General features: G+C 40.0%; 1 protein-coding gene and 1 pseudogene across 2 annotated transcripts; one reads left to right on the top strand and one right to left on the bottom strand.

Moving 5' to 3' along the window:
- The first annotated feature begins 2,454 nt into the window (after positions 1-2,454).
- Positions 2,455-4,910, top strand: LOC143540288 (serine acetyltransferase 4-like). Its single transcript, XM_077033393.1, has 9 exons — positions 2,455-2,673; positions 3,112-3,309; positions 3,389-3,448; positions 3,549-3,644; positions 3,744-3,768; positions 3,852-3,946; positions 4,032-4,198; positions 4,284-4,357; positions 4,441-4,910. Exons 1-9 carry the CDS (start codon positions 2,455-2,457, stop codon positions 4,512-4,514), a joined length of 1,008 nt encoding a protein of 335 aa, XP_076889508.1. The 3' UTR covers positions 4,515-4,910.
- A 374-nt stretch (positions 4,911-5,284) lies between these two features.
- On the bottom strand, positions 5,285-10,560 carry LOC143540308 (protein GRIP-like; annotated as a pseudogene). The gene is made up of 20 exons (XR_013136575.1): positions 9,977-10,560; positions 9,722-9,837; positions 9,045-9,214; positions 8,648-8,741; positions 8,353-8,439; positions 8,163-8,243; positions 7,957-8,082; positions 7,755-7,862; positions 7,596-7,675; positions 7,383-7,511; positions 7,186-7,286; positions 6,960-7,093; positions 6,767-6,873; positions 6,565-6,684; positions 6,410-6,484; positions 6,254-6,326; positions 6,134-6,181; positions 5,909-6,014; positions 5,739-5,797; positions 5,285-5,517 (listed from the first exon to the last, which is right to left on the bottom strand). The product of XR_013136575.1 is annotated as a protein GRIP-like (transcript).
- Between the last annotated feature and the right edge of the window lie 12,329 nt (positions 10,561-22,889).

Genomic DNA, 22,889 nt, shown 5'->3' with positions numbered 1-22,889 from the left:
ATGAATTTTGGTATCATTTGGAGAAGTCTAAAGGTGTTTTGTGTATATGCGTTCGTGTGAATTTTTATAGCCGAATTTGGGCTGAAAAGAATATCGCACGAGCTTTTTACATTCTGGAATTGATACAGGTTGATTTGGGACATGATTTGAGCATTCAGGAATTTTTGTGGAATTTTTGGAAATTTTTTGGGGTAAATGGACGATTTTCAGGCGAAATATAGCTGATAAAATGAATTTTTATAAATTAATAAATCAATAAATAAATTCCAGAAATATTTTTATAAAAATCTACATATTTTAATTAATAAGTGGTTAAATTTTCATAATTTAATGATTAACGGTTAATTAATTATGCTAATTTGAATATTAAACAAATTCAGTTTTTATAAAAACCGGCAAGTTTGCGACTAGCGAATCTATGGGAATATCAAAACACCAAGAGTGATCAAAAATCATATTTTTGGACTAATTAAGTGAAAACGAACTTTTCTATGAAAAAAATCTGGACAATCCGGATGGATTGTGCGCGTTTCTTCTTAAATCAAACTGAATAAACGGAAACGGGCCCCGTGGCTAATTCGGGACCCCAGTATGTGATCCTTCTTTATAACTTAATCACTTTATTAACCAATACATTTACCCAAGCTTATTTTCCCATAACTGCTTTTTGAACGCGTAAACGAACAACTTGGCCCAGCTGGGAAAACGGGAATCTGAGCCAAGTTCAGTTTTAAATATTAGACATTGAACAACATCACAACCTAAGCCTATTGTCACTTTCTGAGCATTCCAGATATACCAAGATTAGTTATACAGCCCAGTTTAGTATTGAGATTATAATAATATTAAAATATAAATCTTATTATAATATTGATTATAGGAACTACTGATAAGCGGACCAAACAAATCATGAGCTGATACAATACTGATTATCTACTAAACAGTGAGTTTCATGACCCCACTTTTAAACTGTTTTACGAACTTTTGGGGTGAAAAACATGTTTGATTACATATACATACATGAAACATGTATTGATGTGAATTATCTAAGTGCTACCACACGAAAGTCCCCACGATCACAGTGATTAACTTCGCCGGTGGCTTGTGAATAGTACTATTGGTTTGACAAACCCAAACGGAATCGGCCCGGTTGCCGTGTCACATAGCGCCGTTTGCACGTGACCATATTTTTACAAACAGGCTATGTAGTGTTAGACATAGCTACCGGGGCATGTTGTGGGCGGAAAGGGGCCACAATGGTTGATGGAGCGTGGGAAATGGATGCACGCGGCACATACAGTCAAGGCTTCACTGTAGCTTAGCATAATTACATCATTTACATACATACATACTTATTTCATCATTACAAGTGTTAACTTGTGAATACTCATTACTGTTTTCTTGAAACTCGTGAAACTCACCAACTCTAGTAGTTGACCCGTTTTAAACTGCTTTTCATGTATATCTAAATCGGAATGATTTTGTGATCAGTTACTTGCCCAAGGTGTGTGGTTGATGCTATGTGAATAGAGGCAAAGGTGTTAGTAGTAAGAACGTTTAGTTCACGAACTAGTTTTGTTTGTATCACCTAAACTGTAAAACAATGATAGAACAAAGAAATGTAATATATTGTAAATTAGTTTGTAATGTTTTTATTTATAAACAATGTGTTGATACCAGAGGTGTCTGTTACATTCCCGTTTTACGCTTCCGCATTGTGCTAGTCGGGGTGTGACAGCAGCAGTGGTGGTGGTGGTAGAAGGCTGACGATGAGTGGTGGTGGTGGTGGAATCTCGTCTCTCAAGACGAGATTTAAAAATCTCTTTTTTCTAGAATTTGAAAATATGGACGAAAAAGGTAGGAAACATTAAAAAACAGCCTTGGGAGTCTGTTTTTTGAGAAAAAAAGTTTTGTAAAAATCTGAACTCCATGATTTCAAAACAATTTGGACTTTTTCTTTTTTATTTTCCCAAATCTGGTCTCCTTCCTAACCTTCCTTAGAAATTTGGCATGCTACCCATATATTATTATCTTTTCTCAATGCTTATGGAAAATCCAAATTCTAAAATATTTTGAGGAAAAAGAACCATTTTAAAGATTCTCTATTTAAGAAGGGGCTATTTTAGGAATTTTGGCAAGAAAGATCCAAAAAGATAAACACAATAATAATAATAATAATAAAATAAGTGAAAAAAGGTAGCTTTTTAAGGGTGTGCAATATGGATGGACGTCCCTTGGAGTGAACCGCTAAAAGCCATCAGACAAGATGATAACGATGTCTTTATATGATGATGTACAACAATCATGGTTATTATTATTATTATGCCATACGTACCATTGATGTATGTGTGCACTAGAATAGAATAGAACAAACAAAACAAAACAAAACAAAACACTGCTTCTGCTTGCCATCCTGACACCTTTGCTTAACAAACCCAACCCCTCGACCCATCAATGGCCGCTTGTTTGGGTCCGTTATCCGAAATGCCCACCGTTGATTCAAACCCTAATTCAGCCTCCACATCGATTATGGTGATGCGGCATAAGGTCGAGAGAATCTTTCCGGTTTACGCAAGAGGCGGGCTGTCCCCGAGATCCGACCCGGGTGGTCATTCGGGTTCGGTTTTGGGGGATTCGATTTGGGAGGCTGTTAGGGTAGAGGCCAAGGCTGAGGTAATTAATTGGCTTAATTGCAATTTACTAATAATATTATGGTGGGTTTAGCTTGTGGACAATAATTGTATGTGAGTCTGTTGTTTATTATATATTTATTGTTGGGTGGTTTTCCCAAAAGGGAAATTATATGTTAGTCAATTTGTTGAATCAGTCTAATTATTTGATGTTCACTTGGCCCATTAACAACCCTACTTTACCATAAAAAAAGCTTATTAAACACTTATTATTTAAAAGGCTTTTTTCAACAGTTTAACAAGATTGATGCTTTATGCAATCTCAATGTTAAAACTTGAAATTCTACTCTTTCTTGTAAAAGGAGGTTTTTTGTGTGTGAAACGGGATGCGTTTTTGAGATGATTAGTTTTGGAATGTCAAAATGTTACAAATTGGTGGTTGTTTTATTTCTAAAGTTGGTTATTTGATGTTCAATTTCAGGCGGAGAATGAACCGATTTTAAGCAGCTTCTTATACGCCAGCATACTGTCACATGACTGTTTAGAACGCGCATTGGGATTTATTATCGCTAACCGACTCCAAAATAATACTTTGTTAGAAACTCAGTTAATGGATATATTTTGTGATGTATTGGTTCAAAACCGAGGCATCAAACGAGCATTACGCATGGATCTACAGGTAGTAATGTCTTTAGCATGCATTCAATATCCTTTTATATTGTTTACTAATTTATTGTTCAACTAACTTCCTGCAACAGGCTTTTAAAGAAAGAGATCCTTCATGCTTGTCTTATTGCTCTGCTCTTTTATACCTGAAGGTATTAATTTGTTTTCCTTTGCCCTTGGCTTCTAGAACCTTCTTTAACGTGACGTGATAAATTAAATGTCATTTATTGAGTTCATGATACTTTTTTATAGGGTTACCATTCTTTACAAACACATCGAGTAGCACATGCATTGTGGAATCAAGGACGCAAGGTTTTGGCTCTTGCACTTCAAAGTCGAGTTAGTGAGGTAACATATGGTTTTTATTCATCTTTTTATGGTACTTTAATTTATATAATATATGCAAGTTGCCACTTCGTATTTAAATTTTTTTTTACTTTTGTCTAGGTGTTTGGAGTGGATATACATCCAGGTGGTATTTCGAAAATGATTTCTTCAACACAATAGTAGATTTTTGATGGATTTTATTAATAACTGCTCCTTTTATGAACACAGCTGCCAAAATCGGGGAGGGAATATTATTGGATCATGGAACGGGATTGGTTATTGGAGAAACTGCTGTTATTGGAGATAGAGTTTCACTAATGCAGGTAACTTAGGTTTATAGCTAGATTATTACTGTAATAATACTGCTTTTGTAGTAAACATTTATGAGTGTAAATATTGTATTTACAGGGTGTTACTTTGGGAGGCAGTGGGAAAGAAACTGGGGACCGACATCCGAAAGTTGGTGAAGGTGCATTAATTGGAGCTAGTGTGACGGTCCTCGGGAATATTAAAATTGGTGAAGGCGCAATGATAGCTTCGGGTTCCCTTGTTCTTAAGGATGTTCCTCAACATAGGTGTGACATGATATATATTGCATATGAATTATTTTTGTTTCTTTAAAAACAATGCGGTCTGATAGTTTATGTTTTTTGTTTAAAGTATGGCTGCAGGAATACCGGCTAAGGTGATTGGTTATGTAAAAGAGGAAGTTCCATCTCTAACAATGAAACATGGTATGAAACAATCTGGTTCGGTAACTTTTTTTTTTATACTTTTGATTATATATTGTGCATCCTTTTTGTGTGTTTTGTGGCAGATGCAAGCAAAGACTTTTTTGAACATGTGGCCGTAGGTCACGATGGAAGATCTAATGGCGAGGATGTTGTTTAACCATTTAGGGTGCTTCAAGCTATAGTGTAGTATTGAAATAAATAGAGGTTATTTAGTGTTACTTGATTGCTTGCATCATTTCCCGACATACCATAAGTGCATTTTTGCTGACATGACTACAACTTTGGCTACAAATGAGGTATGCGGTTGTACTGAAGATCTGATGAATATTTCTTATGAACATCAACCAATGGCTAATTTATTGATAAAGAGGGATTTGGGTACTAAAGCTGCAACCAAGTGTAACTTTTATTTGGTCTTGAATCAAGGTTGATCAAGTCGAAGTTATCGAGTGATTCCAATTGCACATGAATGAGTCGGGATTTAGTTTAATAAGATACTGGCTAGAATATTTATTGATATTTATGAGCCATGCATGTATGTTCAATATATTTTAGTTTAATAGAAGTTGTTTTAGCTCTTATGGTTACTTTTGTGCTATATAAACTCCAATCTTTCTTGATTCAATGGTTAGGTGCTTTGTTAAAGTTTCATTTAAGTGAGCTGTAACTGTAAACTTATGGTGAGAATAAATGATTACGAAGACTCACAATTTAATAATCAATGAAATATGAGGAATATTTTTACTGTAGATGTGTAAAGTAAAAAACTGTTAGGTCACACTTGAACATAATGATGATAATAAAAAGTGAATAGCAACATAAGAATGAAGATGTAAGAAAAATGGGGCTAAAAGTATCGAACTTTTATACACCAATTCCTATAATGAACTCAAGATACAAAAATTCCTATAATGAACTCAAGATACAAAAATTCAAGACTGCAGTCTGCATATATGTTGTATATAATATAATTTTATCTCATAATGGCACTTTACTTCATTAAAAAGTTACTTGTTACAAAAAGAATACAAGAATCATCAGACTTCCTATGTGAAGGAAAACCGCGAAAAGAGCGAGAGTCCAGTACTTGGCGCCTCACCACCTCCTGGGGACGGTGGAACATCAGCAAAAGTGCGATAAGCGTTTTGACACTTTTGCATCTGCATTTGAATACCATAAAACTAAAATTAGATATCACGCGTAGTTGCTTTAATGCTAGATCACAAATAACTGTTGCAATATGTTATTGATTTCAGAATCGATTCATAGTGATTTAAGAAAACCTATGAGTTTGCACTATTTCTTGAACTTTGTTAACAATGAAATGGGCAAAACGGGATTAAATGGGTCGAAAGTAGCCTAAATGTATGCAAATGCTAACCTCATCAGGACTGAATTGAAGGAGCATTGCAATAACTGGTAGTAAAGCACCCACTTCACCTATTCACACAAAAGTTTGTTCAACAGGATACATTAATTTACAGTGTTTAGGTAAACTGATAAAAGTCTGTAAAACTGTAACCAAATTAACTTTTTCTGAGGTTACAATACCTGTCTCAAGAAGCTTTACTATGACATTTTTAAGATATGTCATATCCACTCCTTCCCTCTTCTTTGATCTTTCCATATTTCTAAGCTCTTCCTTCAACATAGCTTCCTGTGCGTTGATACAAAAAAATAGATGCTGAAAGCTAGAGCTTACGAGTATAGCCTTTTTAACTAAAACGGGAATGAGTCAACTGGGTGCATAGAGTAATATTGTTTCTAAATAAATACCTGTTGGGCGTGAAGACGATTTTCATGTTCAAGCTCTTCAAGTTCTTCCTGGAAAAAAGTATATAAGGGTCTACCATACAAAATTTGACAAATAACTAATAATATAAAACTAAAACATACTTGAAGTGCAAGAATATGTCTTTGTGATTGAGCTAGCCTCTTCCTCTCTTTGAGCTTGTTGTCTAGCCAAAATCTGAAATCCAAATATCGGAAATCATGATGTGCTTGGAGCTTGAAAAACAGAAAGTATTTTCATATGAGTATAGTATACTATACCAATATCTGTTGTTCTGCAACAGAGGTGTTTGAGTTTGATGTATCCATATTTTGGCTATTTTCATTGTTATTTGCCTGGAAATTAAAAGAAATATATAAATAAACAAACACGACAAATGAAAATTAACAAAAGTAAACTAAAACAATGGAGATACCAGTGGTTTTGATGATAATGAGCGCTGAAGATTCTTATTGTTGTCTATAAGCCTTGTAATCTCATTGTCCTTCTCTTCAATTAACTTATCAGCAAGATCACGAAATGAATTATGTTCTTCCTGTATAAAATAGTAAAAGAATTTAACAAGAGTGTAATTTGATATTAGTCTCAACATACAAATCAGAAAATAGAAATACCACCTTTAATTTTTTATATCGTGCTTGGAGATCTTGTACTTCTTTTTGCAGAGTTTCACTAGGTGATGATTTTTGTTCTTCAAGTTCAGATTTTAGTACCTGTAATCTCACTGTGGAATAGTTAATTTCCTCATCAAATAAACTTAATATAAACCTTTTTTAAAAAAGCAATTGTAGCATTAAGATGATATCTTACACTGCCAAGTTTCTTCCACGTTTTGAAGATTCTTTTCCCAAGATTCTTTCTCAGATTGATGGCTAGAAAGTGCTGAAGAGAGTTTCATTTCCAGGTTCTTCACTTGTTGCTCAACAAGGCTAAGAGCCTCATCTCTAAATAAATAAACATAACCATTATGCACAAAATGATTAACAAAAACCGAAAAACATGAAATTAATAATCTTGAAAGCAAGTAGCAATCTACCTAGTACAAAGTTCTTTATCATGACGGCTTAAAGCAATCTCAAGATCTTGTAGGGCTTTGTCTTTCTCAGCAGCTATTATCAGTATTTCATTCTCAGCTTCCTAAAAGAAACAGAGTATATGTGAGTAAATAAATACATGTGCCACACTGCTGTTATCACACAAAAGGCCAAAATTTGTACTGAAAAACATATAAACCTTTAGTGCTTCTTCAAGAGCTTTAAGCTGTTCATTATCTTTAGCAGACGCCAGCTCAGCATCCTTTTTCTGAAGAAGTGCATGAGCACGAGCCTTATAGGAAGCGAACTCACTTTCTAGACGCTTGATCTGCATAAATTAAAAATATAATTCAAATTTTAAAATGTGTTGGTACAAACAAGACGTATATATTAAAACTTTATTAGTATGTACCTCCTCTTTGGCAGCCATTAGTTCGGCCTCTTTTGTGTTTGACCGTTGACTTTGCACAGAAATTTCTAGCTCCATTTGGCCTGTAGGCTTCCATCATTAGGTCAATAAAATAATAGCTATCAAATAGAAAGTCAATCAAATAGGTAATAATATATGTACTTTTCATTTTGGCAGCTTCAATTTCAGCACGTATACACTTATCCTCAGCAATCTCCAGCTTTTTGCTGAGTGCCTGAGAAGAGCTTCCCATTTTTCCTTTTCATTCTCCTAAAATATTATTAAGAAAATGCATTGCATAACCTAAATAGTAGATAAATTATGCTACAAATAACATAAAATTTGTGAAGTACTCATTTCATACATGCTCATTTTTCAGGTGAATAATTTCTCCTTTAATAGTTTCCATGGCAGCTTTAAGTCTAGCTGCTTCGCCAGTTGATGCTGCATCCATCTCTGCCAGTTTCGACTCTTTTACTGCTACAAGTTTCTAAAAGAAGAGAAGGGTGACATGTCAGCCTTCAAATTAAAACTTTGTATTTATGTAAATATCTATAAATGCTTATATACCTGCAGAGAAGATATTGTTTCTGTTGCTTTGGTTCTGTCTGCTGCTGAGTCAGCAAGTTGAGCTTCCAGATTTTCTATTTGCTGAAAAGTACAAAAGATGTGTTAAATTAGCAAACACTGTGATCAAGGTATAATGGATATAAACTTAAAACTCATACTCATCACCATCAATGAGTAACATACAATTTACCTGTTGATGTTTTGAAGAAAGTTCAGCCAGTGAGGCTAGTCTCTTTTCTTCTGCAGCTTGCAGTTGCCCTCGCATGTTGTCTGGCATCTGCCAATATTTTATTTATATAATTCTTACCATTAAATCCTTATTTTTTCAATCTTAGTGTCAAAGTGAGAGATTCTACCAGGATAATTAACTAATCAGTTGCCACTAAGAATAAAGAGACAACGGATTCGAGAAACTAACAAAATATTGAACAGTCACGAGTAATCTTTTACTACTAGAAGTAAAAGTAGTTGAAACATTTCAATACCTGCTCTTTTTCTTGCAGTGACTGTTGCAATGTCTCAATAGCATTCTCTTTTGGCTCCAAAGAACGTCGCAACTCTTCAAGATTGTCCCGCATTCTAAACGAGAGTGAGATAACGGAGTCAAAAAAAGAAAAAAAAACATAACACAATAAAATTAATGATGAAGTGATGATTGAAAAAGTATTAAGTTCAAATATAGTAGGAAATAATAATCATGGCCTTTCAACACAAGAGAACAGATTACAGCATGTAGCAAATTTCTACAAATTTGGCATAGTTAATAATCCAAATTCTAAATGCAATTCCGGGAAATATAAATAACTATAAATGCATAGATGAAAAGTTAAGAACTTTTTTATTCTTGAAAACATGAAACCGCAAATTGTAAACTTCAAGCACCTATTGTTTGCACTTCTTAATTGTTGTCTCTCTGTATCAATTGCTTTCAGTGCCTCGTTAGCATGTTGGCGTGTGCGATCAAGCTCTTGCTGCAATCCTGCCAAATGTGAAGAAGCTTGCTCTAACTTTTCATTTACTTCACGGTACTTAGCCTCGAGGTCATCTTTCTCCTATAAACGGTTATGTCCACAGTCCAATCAGAATTATTAATTAACTGAATATAGTTTAAATACCCTTACTGCATTACAAAACATAAAAGGAAAACAGAATTTGGCACTATATAATTGTCATCTTATTACTTCAAGCCTTAGTTAGTTGTCTGAGAACATTTAACTTTCTCATATAGCAAAAGGAACTTAATCTTGCTATTTACAGCATCCTGCATCCTTATATTGTTTACTAGATCTTCTTTATAATAATGGCTTGCAAACTTATAGTCACGTTAAATAAGGATATGTCTTATGTTATGTTAAATAAAAAAGAAAGATGAAAAACAATGATTATCATCTTTTTAAATAATGCTATCAGTGAGAGAGAAAAATATTATGTTCTAAGAGAATAACCAGCTGATATAGAGATTAGAGGTATGATATTATGTTTTAACTAAAACACATCTGAATGCTAACGTAATATAACGCATATAAAAATGGTTACAAAGGGCCCACAAATAGAATTACCTTTTGAACCTCTTGGATTCATTGTTTTGCTCTCTTGTGAAGCCTGTTCAACTTGACATCAAGCTCAGAGTTTTTCTCATCACGCTCTTTAACTTCTTGTTCCAGATTCTTTTGAGCTGTGTCCAAAAACCATAGTATGCATTTATAGTAAGATGCTAAATTAATCACAACCAGCAACATAAAACATGGTTATAACTTATACTTATGAAAAAAACAATAGTAATAGCTAAAAGATAAATTGGAAATTAATATAACCTTCAGCTAGTTTAGCAGTAAGCTCTTGGGCTCTAGCATCTGCCTCTGTATATTCTTCCCGAAGATGCTCAAGAGCTGCCTCTGCAGCACCTCGTGTTTGCTTTTCTATTGCAAGTTCTCTATTTAAAGAGACTATTTTTTCATGCAACTCTTTTGAATCTTCATGTGTTCCATTTTGGTCAACTGCTTTTGTCTGTTGGATTGAATCAGCTGAATCTGTTTGTGCATTCTTCAACTCTTGGAGACTAGACTTCAAGTACTCATTCTGAAATCTGAGCTCTACCACCATTTGCATAAGCTGCTCTTGAGTACCATCAGATGAAATATTATCCTCATTTAGATCTCCACTAGTTTGAGGATTCAAGTTCAGGTTTTCATTTTGTTGTACAACATCTCCAACTTGGTTTTCTGAATGCCCATCAATGTCACCTCTCCCCTCCGACATTATCTTGTACTATCTAAAAACTGTGATATATTAAGTCTGTGACCCCTGTATCTACTCTACCAACTTCACCGTAGATTTGAACACTAGAATGACATATGGTTCCTGTGTAAAACAAGGCCTTTCATTGTCAGCGTCTCTATATACTTCAATTCACACTTGATATGTTAGCAATAAAAAAAATACAATAACAGGAAAAAACTAGGTACAGCATCTGCATACTTGGATATTTACTACAAGTCTACAATACAAATTGTGCCTCATGTCATGATATCCAGGCCCCATCAGATACTAAGGGTGTGTTTATCTTTAAGGTTTTGGAATGAATAAATGACGTGCGAAGTGTATAATAGTAACTGCATAAAGGGGTTGGGTTTAGAAAACCCATGAAACAAAGATTTAAGAAAATCAAACTAAGGAGAAAGGTAATAAAAATCCACGCCCATAGTGAAACCACACGTGAGTAAATCTATCATCCAGTAATTGCCATTCAATTCAAATGTTCATCGTATTCGGCCTAACATACGTGCAAAAACCTACCACTGGGTACATTTGGTTGTATGTGCAAAAACCTATCCAAGTCACAAACTTTAAATTCCGCAACATATACCACCGATATGAAGCAAACATGAATTCTAATTCTAGTTTACATTTAAAGTAAAATAAGTATCAAATCAATTCAGCACTCCCATAATAAGTGAATTGAAAGAAGCATGTATCAAAACCCTAAGAATGCCTCACATTATCCAGCAGTAACCAAACAAAATGAAACAGATCGATCACAACAGATTAACGGAAATCAAATCAACAGCTAGTGAAACAAAATGTAAACAACAATTGGATATCTTACAGTACAGTGCATACAAAATTTTGGATGGGTGATTGATTAATTGGGCGATGAAGCAAGATCTATTATACTTGGCGACTGATTAATCAAATACTTGACACGGATCTAAGCACCACCACTACCACCCCCTCAATCAAGCCATAATAATAATAATAATATTTTCTCACGATGAATGAGCGAAAATTGGAAAGCTGAAGATTATCGTTTTTCGGATGCGTCCGAGTCACGAGTTGGACTCACAACTAACGGACTGCTGTCCAAAATGAAATGGGACTTGGAAAAATATGCCAAAATTACAAGTTTCATAATACCGTATTTATATCACATCTTCACAACAAAACCACAAACAATACTTTTTTTTTCTTTTAACTTTTTTCAATTTCATTGGATGGTGGGAGGAAAATGGATTGTAATGCGAATCGTGTCATTACGCTTCGACACTGAAGAGGTAGGTCTCAGCAGAGCCCAGTTGGACCCGCAAGACTCACCTTGAAGAGGGACGTCTGCGCAGTTGGACCCGCAAGACTCACCTTAAAGAGGGACGTCTGCGCAAAGACCAACTGGATCCGCAGGACCCACCATGCTCAGAGAGATGACGTCCTTACGCGCAGTACGCAAGCTGTTCCCGCAGGAAAAGCCTCCCAATGGTGACGTACCCCGCCTGTTCCCGCAGCTGCGGATACTAGCCATCAGGGAAGGCTACCCACACTAACAGCAAGGCTACACGCACCAGGCACTAACTCTCAAATAATTCAGTAATGTCACCTGAAGAAGGAATGAGCAAACCGGGAATACTCCCGCCCAAAGCCGGGAATACTCCCGCCCAAATGAGCCAGTCCGTACGCTACTGGAGGATCTTTTGTACTATACCTGCCAAGGTATGGACAAAAGATCTGACCAAAGCAGCGACAGCTCACTGACAACAGTACGACGAGGAGCACGCTCTAGTACTTAATGTCACTATCAGCCGCTGCCTACTCACCAACCCCTGTCGTGGCACGCACATATCCTGCAGTTGGTGGAAAAGGAATAGTACACAGCCGGCCATGTCACTATCAGCCGCTGCCTACCCACCAACCACCAGCATGGCACGTGCGTAGCCCACAGTTGGTAGAAAAGGAATATTATACAACTGGCTGTACCTGCTTGGACACCTACCTTCGGCTATAAATACTCCAACACCTTGGAACGGTATCATTATCTTGTATCTTATCTGCTCTAGCTATTTCTCTTAATATACACTTATATTCAGAGCAATCTAGTCTGATTCTCACGCCGGAGGGTGGTCACAAGGAGGTACCCCCCTTCTCAGTGACGAGCTCACGGTGTCTGTTTTGCAGATCATCAGAAGAATAACCATCTTTGCCGGACCTAACCCTCGTGGGAAACATCTACTTAACCCCCAGATTATCCGTAATCCGCCGGGGTCACTTAGTGTTTCTTCAGTGGCGCCATCCGTGCATAAAAGCTAGAACTTATTCTTTTTCAGTTTTTTCAAAACTTCTGGAAAGATGGTTAACGTTACTCCGGTCCCAAGGCCAGCGAGTGACCAAGAAACCCCGGTAACTAAAACCCCAGCTACTGGGGGGAACACCGGCGAGTACACAAATTTTACGAACACTACCCCGGTTACCCAAGCCGGGGCAAGTGCAGTAAATTTTACGAACACTACCCCGGTTACCCAAGCCGGGGCAAGTGCAGTAAACAATCCTTCACTGGGATTCACCGATACCCAGTTGGAGAAACAATAGACGAGACTCCCCCGCCAAACACTTGATCAAGTTAAAGCGTGGGCGGAAGCACGTCAGAGGGAATTCCAAGCTGAGTTGGATGAACGCTTACGTTCACTCCAACAGGCTGACGAATTTGGAAGCACTCGACAACAGCTCAACATGAGCAATGAGTGCGAATACTGGGACGATGATCGGGAGGAGTCCGACAGCGACGCAAACCCTCGTCATAGAACGAAAGGGAAGCGCAAAGAAACAGACTTCCAACCGAGAAGGAATTTTGGAGAAACATTCAAACCAAAAAGCGCGGGACGAAACCCACGTGACTTCTCCAAAACCTTTAGACCAACTGCTGCAAATGCGGGAACGTCCAAATTTGCAAGGGATATTGCGGAAGTAATTGCCCCGAGAAGTGCCAAACAAATGTCCAATATAGGCACATATGATGGTATATCTGACCCAGACGATCATTTGAACAGATTCATAGCGGGGGCAACCGTCAGCAATTGGACGGAACCCACGTGGTGTTACATGTTCCAAATGACGCTTGTTGGGGCAGCCAGAGCGTTCGACCGTCTACCGGTCCACCACATCTACGATTGGGCAGACTTCCAGTAGAAGTTCAGCCAACACTTCAGCCAACAACGAAAGTATACCGAAGAGCAATGGACGATCCTCAACTGCATCCGAGAGGAAGATGAGTCATTACTAGACTTCATCACTCGCTTCAACTCAAAGAAGCTGAGTCTGGGTACCATAAGCGAGGATCTTGTTCGCGCAGCTTTCATCCAAGGCGCCGAATACCCAGAGCTTATTCGCACATTGACGGGTAAAGACGGCATGCCATCCACATGGGATGCCATCATGACAGCAGCTAAACGCTTCGCGGAAACGGAAAAGCAACTGGGTAGGGATCTTCCCCAGAGCACAAACCTCTACACTCAGAAAACAAGAGAAAACAACGTCCTTACCGCCCGACTAAACAAAAAGAGGAAGCTAGGTATTTGGCAGTCAAGGGTAAACTTTGACACCTCATCCGGCTCGCACCCTCGGTTAGGCGGAAAGGATAACATGCAGTTGTCGAACCGGAACTCCAGATGGACGCCACTCACCAAAAGCGTCACCGAGATATTCGCCACCGAGAGGCTCCCATGGCCAGAGGCTCCAATTATCCGACAGCGTCCAAACGCTGATCAAAGCAAATCCTGTGACTTCCACAGGACAAAAGGCCACACCACCGAGGAATGCGTAAACTTGAAGGACGTCGTCGAAGCATTTGTCAGAGATGGGAAACTCACACACCTCGTGGCGTAATGAACGCTGAGCAGGCTAATGCGTGTAGAACCCCAGTTGGGGAAAACACGAATGATACTGCAGCTTCAATGTTGGAGACTACATACTGCGTAAACAACGAGATTCCGAACCAGGTGCATATCGGCTCGAAAGGCTCGATGACACCCCCATCCCAAGAACATGGAAGGGAGCTCAATTACGCAGGCTGTATGTAGATCAATTCCAAACTTGTAAAGAAAAGGACTAGAGCCACTTCTAATAGAAATGATTCTCCTTATCACATTGACGCTGATGGTCTTACATTTATACTTATGAACTTTCCACACTGATATGCCGGTATTTACCGCATAAATAAGTGGGGAAGTAAGTCGTTGCGTGTGGACGGCGGCAAAACCCGCATAAACACAAAAAACGGCAAAAAATTCTAAGAGATGAGGACAACCTTAACGCAGGTCAGTTATAGGTAAAGTTTGGTCATCCCACTAAATGAAAGTGACGGTCCTACCCGCACAATCATGATAGAGGAAACTGAACATTAACCTATTGACAACCGCGCGTCGAAAGGTTTAACTTATTCAACACTGATATGCCGGTATTCACCGCATAAATAAGTGAGGAAGTCGTTGCGTGTGGACGGCGGCAAAACCCGCATAAACACAAAAAACGGCAAAAATTTCTAAGAGATGAGGACAACCTTCACGCAGGTCAGTTATAGGTAAAGTTTGGTCATCTCACTAAATGAAATTGACGGTCCTACCCGCACAATCATGATAGAGGAAACTGAACATTAACCTATTGACAACCGCGCGTCGAAAGGTTTAACTTATTCAAAACACTGATATGCCGGTATTCACCGCATAAATAAGTGGGGAAGTCGTTGCGTGTGGACGGCGGCAAAACCCGCATAAACACAAAAAACGGCAAAAATTTCTAAGGAAAAGATGAGGAAAACCTTCACGCAGGTCAGTTATAGGTGAAGATTGGTCATCCCACTAAATGAAAGTGATGGTCCTACTAGCACACTCATGATAGAGGAAACTGAACACTAACCTATTGACAACCACGCGTCGAAAGGTTAACTTATCCAAAACACTTGGAAAATTGCTAAATTAAACTATAATATGCATGAGTAAGTCATATAACGTTTATAAAGCAAGTCATTAAGTGAAAGTGACGGTCCTACCCGCACAAACATTTATATTTCATAAAAAATTCAAACATTACAAGAATGGCCAGGTATCTACCCGCCTACAGTAATGTAAATCTATCCTAACGGTGGGAAGGGATCTCAAGGTTCAAACTTCAGGACCACTCCCTCCTAACCCACTCGAACCCGCACCATCAGTTGGTTGTGGCGGTTCAAGGAAAGTCTTGAGAATGGTTAGCCCATCATCAGCAGCAGCAATTTCGTTCACCTTCTCTACCACTGGATGCGGGAAGGCAGCATACTGGTTCACTGCTTGGTCATAGGCAGCTTCAGTGTCCACGTCATAAAGAGGGAAGTTGGAAGGCGAGATGCCCTTCTCAACAAACCCCAGACCAAGCAGGAAACCAGCCTTTTCCCCATCCTCATGGGAAGCGTTGAGGGCTGCGCTCATGGCATTGTCATAAGATGTGTTCGTGAAGATCCGATGCACAACCTACAAAAAGAAAAAAAAATATATCAAAAATTTTCTAAGTATAAAGAAAAGCGTAAAGACATTATGAAGCTACGCATACCTGCGACAACGCTTCTCGTAGAAGCCATTCCTTGGTGATCAGAGCTTCCTGGAGGGCAGCTTGAGCTTGGTCACGGGCGCGTTCGGCTTCACTTTTGTTAAGGCTGGCAAGCAACACTTCCTTAGCAGCAGCCTCTTCAACGCCCTTCAGCTTACGCTCAGTGTGGTCAAGCATACCCCTCTGGTCCAAGATCTCTTGGAGCTTCTTGGCGTCTTCCATGGCCAAGGCATCATGAGCCTGCTGGAGCCTCTCTAGTTTGGCTTTAAGCTCCTCATTCTCGGCGCGCAGAGGCTCAGCAACAGCTTCAGCTTTGGTGGCCCTCTCGGTCGCATTCCGCGCAGTTTTCTTAGCCAACCTAAGATGTTCGTTAACAGCTTGGGTAGCCTTGGAACGGGCCTCGAGCCGGGCCTGAATTTCAACCTCGAGGGCCTTGAAGGCCTTTTCCTTCTCCGCAGCAATGGCGGAAAGTCTTCTGTTCTCCTCCCGGATAGCCCGCGCCTGGGCCACTTCCTGGCTACGCGCCACCTTTAACTTGTCGTTTTCACGACAAAGCAACTCGACGCGCGGCTGCATCCGGGCAAGGAGAATCCGAAGCTCGTTCGTCAGCCTACCCTCCTGGTAGCTAGACATAGCTTCCCCCAACGCACCACTTGGGGCTGCGTGACGCGCCCACTCGACGCAGTCCACAGCCGTCCGGAGGGTTGTTCCCCGGCGGATGTTCCACCGCGGAACATACACCTCATTGGAATCCGAAACTGCAAAAACAAAAAGCAGTTAGGAAAATATGATAAAAAAAAATAGGCCAAAATAACCCTACGCACCTGTAGGGTCGACAACAGGCCGGTAGCCGCCAAACCCATCACCCGAACCTAAGGGATATCCATCCAAGAGGTCAGGCAGATGGGAATGAGGCAGAGATTGGCTAGAAGCCCCAACGCCGAACATACCTGATGAACCGGCCGGGGGCACGGTTGAAGCCGCCGCGGTAGAGACCATCGGAGGTGAACTCACTGGAGGTGAACTCACAACCGTGGCCGCCGCTGCGGAAGAGCCCGCAGAGATTCCCATAGATGGGAACCTGAGATTCCCATAGATGAAGAATGCAGCATACACCCCTATCTTACCCTTGGGGGCATCGTACACCGTCTGGTGAGGCTCAGGAAACTCAGGCTCGAAAGGCTCGAGCATGAACTTCTTGACGATGTACTGATAAAGGTCGACGGAAAGAGCACACTGGCACTCGCCAGCAGTACTCTTATCGTCCTTGTCAGACGCGGACACCGGATTTTCAGAGTATACGTCGGACTCCTCGGCAGTAGCCTCAGGATCACGAATGGAAGACATGTTGAGGATGGAAAGAAGAACGATTCCAGGAGAATGCTCGACAGAAGTTAGAGTATTCGCCGGAAATCGCTTAGAAGAAAAAGTGAAAGTGTGAGTTGAGATGCATCATCTTCCCCCTTTATATACCCATCGCAATGAATGCGATGAATTTAATGCGGGGGAGACGGAAAAGCGTAAGTGCAATGAAACTATGACACGTGGAAAGAGCAAGCTGGCAACAGCTGTCGACAGGACGCGCGCCGTAAACTTCGCGCCCACGCGCCCGAAAACTCGCGCCCACGCGCCTGAAAAAGCGTCTGGAATGACCATATACTGTCACATCGCCATAACTTCCTGCACGTCCTGAAACTGTCAGAAGAAACCGTCGAACGACGCTAACGTCCCTTCAACAGTTTAGACTGTTCTTATCCTTTCACCAACTCTTCGAATTTCAAAAAGATTCAAAAAAATTCAAAAAGATTCAAAAGTAAGAGGGACTATACCCTCTTACCTTGGTAACCAAGTAACCGTAAGACAGGTGCGGGTACAGTGTCAAGGCAAAACCCTTCACATACTTAGCACCTGCAGGGAATTGAAGCCAAGAATACCTTGGCAACCAAGTAACTATAAGACAGGTGCGGGTACAGTGTCAAGGCAAAACCCTTCACATACTTAGCACCTGCAGGGAATTGAAGCCAAGAATACCTTGGAAGTAAAGTAACTATAAGACGAGTGCGGGTACAGTGTCAAGGCGAAACCCTTCACATACTTAGCACTCGCAGGGAATTGAAACCAAGAAGGATCTCCTGGGCCATGCTTGCGGAAAGGGAAATAACATCCCCGCATAGCGGGAACGTTGAGAACTAGATTGTTTGAAACTCCAAGATGGAATTGGTTGTTTAACATAATTGATCACTATGTCTAAAACTACCAAAACCTCGTGGAGAATCTACACAAATGAAACTCAACGCTCCTGACTTGCGAGGAGGTTACACACCTACCCGCATCATACCCAAAGATCAAGCAGAAAAGTCGGGAATTTCTGCACGTGACATTAGGAAACCCGCGGGAAGAATCCCCGCGGAGAACCTTAAAACTAAACCCTTTTCAAAACCCCTTGCTTCAGTCCAAAAGTTCACCTCACTTATTAACAATTCATGAGAAGAACATTGGACTAGGGGGACTTGAAGAGGTAGGTCCCAGCAGAGCCCAGTTGGACCCACAAGACTCACCTTGAAGAGGGACGTCTGCGCAGTTGGACCCGCAAGACTCACCTTAAAGAGGGACGTCTGCGCAAAGACCAACTGGATCCGCAGGAACCACCATGCTCAGAGAGATGACGTCCTTACGCGCAGTACGCAAGCTGTTCCCGCAGGAAAAGCCTCCCAATGGTGACGTACCCCGCCTGTTCCCGCAGCTGCGATACTAGCCATCAGGGAAGGCTACCCGCACTAACAGCAAGGCTACACGCACAAGGCACTAACTCTCAAATAATTCAGTAATGTCACCTGAAGAAGGAATGAGCAAGCCGGGAATACTCCCGCCCAAAGCCGGGAATACTCCCGCCCAAATGAGCCAGTCCGTACGCTACTGGAGGATCTTTTGTACTATACCTGCCAAGGTATGGACAAAAGATCTGACCAAAGCAGCGACAGCTCACTGACAACAGTACGACGAGGAGCACGCTCTAGTACTTAATGTCACTATCAGCCGCTGCCTACTCACCAACCCCTGTCGTGGCACGCACATAGCCTGCAGTTGGTGGAAAAGGAATAGTACACAGCCGGCCATGTCACTATCAGCCGCTGCCTACCCACCAACCACCAGCATGGCACATGCGTAGCCCACAGTTGGTAGAAAAGGAATATTATACAGCTGGCTGTACCTGCTTGGACACCTACCTTCGGCTATAAATACTCCAACACCTTGGAACGGTATCATTATCTTGTATCTTATCTGCTCTAGCTATTTCTCTTAATATACACTTATATTCAGAGAAATCTAGTCTGATTCTCACGCCAGATGGTGGTCACAAGGAGGTACCCCCCCTTCTCAGTGACGAGCTCACGGTGTCTGTTTTGCAGATCATCAGAAGAATAACCATCTTTGCCGGACCTAACCCTCGTGGGAAACATCTACTTAACCCCCAGATTATCCGTAATCCGCCGGGGTCACTTAGTGTTTCTTCAGACACATAAAATTTAATACTACATAGGTTATACAAAAGTAATTAGGGTTTTGTATACGGATCCACTTATTCTCGCAGCTCCACCAATTCAATCTCATTTTGAGGATCTAAAATCATATAGAAGTGACATGACTAGCACACGTGTTGAATTGAGTATTGAGAAAGACTTCAATATGTCAAAAGATTAAAAATTTTAACCGTGTGCTAATTCATGTCGAGCGCATCCTTTAACGCACTATTTGACTTTGACGGTGCGTAATTGTGGCTTGTCTACGTCCTCGATGGTTGTTGCTGTGAAGTTTACGTTTTTGAAACTGTTTGACCTTCAAGGTAGTGACGAGCGGTAGTTTGTGGCAAAGTGATGGATTCCAATTTCTTCACCATTGTTTTGTACAAATGCTTTGCGAAATCCAAATCACTTTATATATTCCAATTCAATCCAAATCCTTTTACAAAAATTTAATTAAATTTCCTATAATTTCAATACATAAAAGAGGATTTGCGAGAAAACTCATTAAATGGGTTGGATTCCTTATTGGCAACACTACCTCCCGAGTTGTAATCAACAAGCAGTCATCATCGGAGTTACTAAAAATAGTTTTTAACTAATCGAGGAAGGATAGTGGTTGGATATTTTGTGGTTAACTGGATTTTTGCTAGGGAGAGTAAGAGATTGATATGACTAGGCCTATACGTGTTATTATTTAGTCAGCTTAGTTAAGAAACAAAAGTAAAGCTAAATTATAAAGAGTTGTTGATGACGTGGGTACCCCTACCCACTCACAAGCTAAAGAAGACCAATAACTAAGAAGCCACAAGCTCCAGCTGCTAAGTTGTGAAGCTTGAAGCTTCATCACCATAGCTGGCTGGAAAGGGAAGCTTCTTGCTACAGTAAACCTCAGTTTGTCACCTCTAATGTGACATTAAGCTAAAGTCTGACACCTCTGATGTGACATAAACCTAAAGTCTAAGGTAAACCAACTATGTCGGCTTACAGACTCAAAGTAGACTAGAAGTTACATAAAAAAAGAATGACTTGTCTGAGTAAGCTAAAAGAAGAAGCCGACTCATTCCTCTTATAGAAGCTTAGCTTTCTCCTGGGAAGCCCCTGGATTGTCTATAAAAGAAGTCACGCACATTTCTGATCATCTCATTCCAGCTCTCCCACTTTTTTACTATATTCTCCAACACTCTCTCTAGAATAGTACTCTCCCTACTCTTTAAAATACTACTCACCAACAATGTTGTAAAAGTCGTTAGGCGGTCTTAGGCGGTTGATTGGGGAGTTGCGAGTACTCGGGAGTAGTCGGGGATTACTCGGAAAATACCTAAGGACTACTCGGCCGAGGTGGGGAGTACTCGATCTAGGCGGGGAGTATTGGGGAGTACTCGGACGCCTACTCGGGAGTTTTACAACATTGCTCACCAAGAGATCTCCCTCTCCAAAGAGTAATTATCATTAACTGAGTTGTTAGTCCTCTAAGCTGCTAAGGCATAACACTATCAGCTCACTCCAACCCCAACAACCACTCGCCAGTTAAGCAATCTGAAATCGCCTCAACTGCTCTCTAATCGTCGGGTCTCAACCACTATCTCCTCTTGCATTCTTTATCTCTAGTATACATATCTATATTTACTATTTATAAACTTTTATGGGAATGTTGAGCGTCATAGGGTGGTCCAGAGACCATGGGCTCTGGCCCCTTCTCCCGAGTTCTTTCGTGTTATAGGTACAAGCTAGAAGGTGACCCTGGAAGCGTCCATACCATCACTCTATCATACTCTCATTGTCGCTATATCCGTTGTAGCAACAAGTGGCACCCACCGTGGGGTTGCCAATACAAATATGAAACATGATTATAACTTAAAATACACTATTTTATTATATCAAAAGATCTGGAAAACAAAACGGGTTGGGTTTACAATACAAATATGAATACGAATCAAAACGAAAATGACAAATGTCACACATATAGCAGGAATAATCATCAATAAAAGTGATAAATGAAGTATGTCCAGTTATGCCAGCAACGGGGTAAGGACCACTAGTATCAGTATGAATGAGTTCTAATAAATTAGAGCTCCTAGTGGCGCTTTTCTTATTTGTTGATGTCATTTTGCCTTTAACGCATTTGACACATGTTTCAAAATCGGTGAAATCAAGATGTGGTAAGACTTCATTTTTCACGAGTCGGGCTAACCGATCTCGTGAGATGTAGCCTAAACGTTGATGCCACAACATAGATGAAGTCTCTAAGTCTCGTTTCTCTTTAATACTATGACAACAAAGATTTAGAAAAATTATCAATTTCTAACCTATAAAGACTACCATCCAAAAAGCCATAACCAAACACTTAAGAATTAAAAAAGATAGTAAGTTTGTCATGACCATGAGAAACATCAAAACCGTCCATGTGAAACTTTAGTCCTGATACAAGATTCCGAGTAATCTCAGGAATATATAAGGTATCATAAAGTTTAATGCATAAACCAGTTTTCATTATTAAATGTAAAGTTCCCACATCCTTGACTTCAAGTTCTTTATCATTCCCCCAGTCTTAGTGTTATTTGGTTTCTTTCGAGCTTCCGAATTGAAAGCTATCCCTGAGTAGAATTGGTCACATGAACAATAGAACCAGAATTAAACCACCATTTATTGGATGGAACACTTAATTTATAAGACTCAAGTATCATAAAGAGATCATTACCTTTCTTAGCCAGTCACTTCTTAAAGTTTGGGCAGTCTTTCAGCTTATGAATGTACTTATTGCAGAACTTGCAAAAAGGCTTTCCAGTGGAGTTTTGAGAGCTAGATGAAGCTCCTCTATTAGTCTTCTGAATTTTAGCAACCTCCTTTCTTGGATGAGTGTTCTTCCTCTTGTTAGAACTGGTAGCAGGTAAGCAACTTCAGGGTTTTTCCAACTTCATATGCTTTTCCTCTTGAACACATATAGCAATCAGCTCACTCATAGTCCAATTCTCCTTCTGGGTGTTGTAATTGATCTTGAATGCTTTTATAGGCAGCTGGAAGAGAAGTCATGATGAAGTGCACTAGAAACCATCACTGATCTCCATGTCTAATTCCTTCAGCTTATGGGCCATATCGTACATCATCATAATGTGCCCATGAATGCCACTCCTTCCATCATACTTAATAGCCACAAGCTTGAGAATGTGTAATGCCCCGTTCCCAGTAGCCCCATGTTGGCGTTGGATTTACTTATAAACGCAATTCTAAATATCAGAGTGAATTAAAACTTTCGGCGGAATAACTAAAAACATCAACCAATATATTACAAAAACCACAAATCTTATCTTAACAGAAGTTAACTTGTCCTAGCATAACATAGAGTTTCATAATATTTCTTCTC

Source organism: Bidens hawaiensis, unplaced genomic scaffold (assembly GCF_021521415.1).
Source record: "Bidens hawaiensis isolate Kalapana, Puna unplaced genomic scaffold, B.hawaiensis_p1.1 tig00012186_1, whole genome shotgun sequence".
In the NCBI taxonomy this organism is placed as follows: Eukaryota; Viridiplantae; Streptophyta; class Magnoliopsida; order Asterales; family Asteraceae; genus Bidens; species Bidens hawaiensis.
The sequence above is the reverse complement of the archived record's forward strand: the minus strand, read 5'-3'. Positions and strand labels throughout refer to the sequence as shown.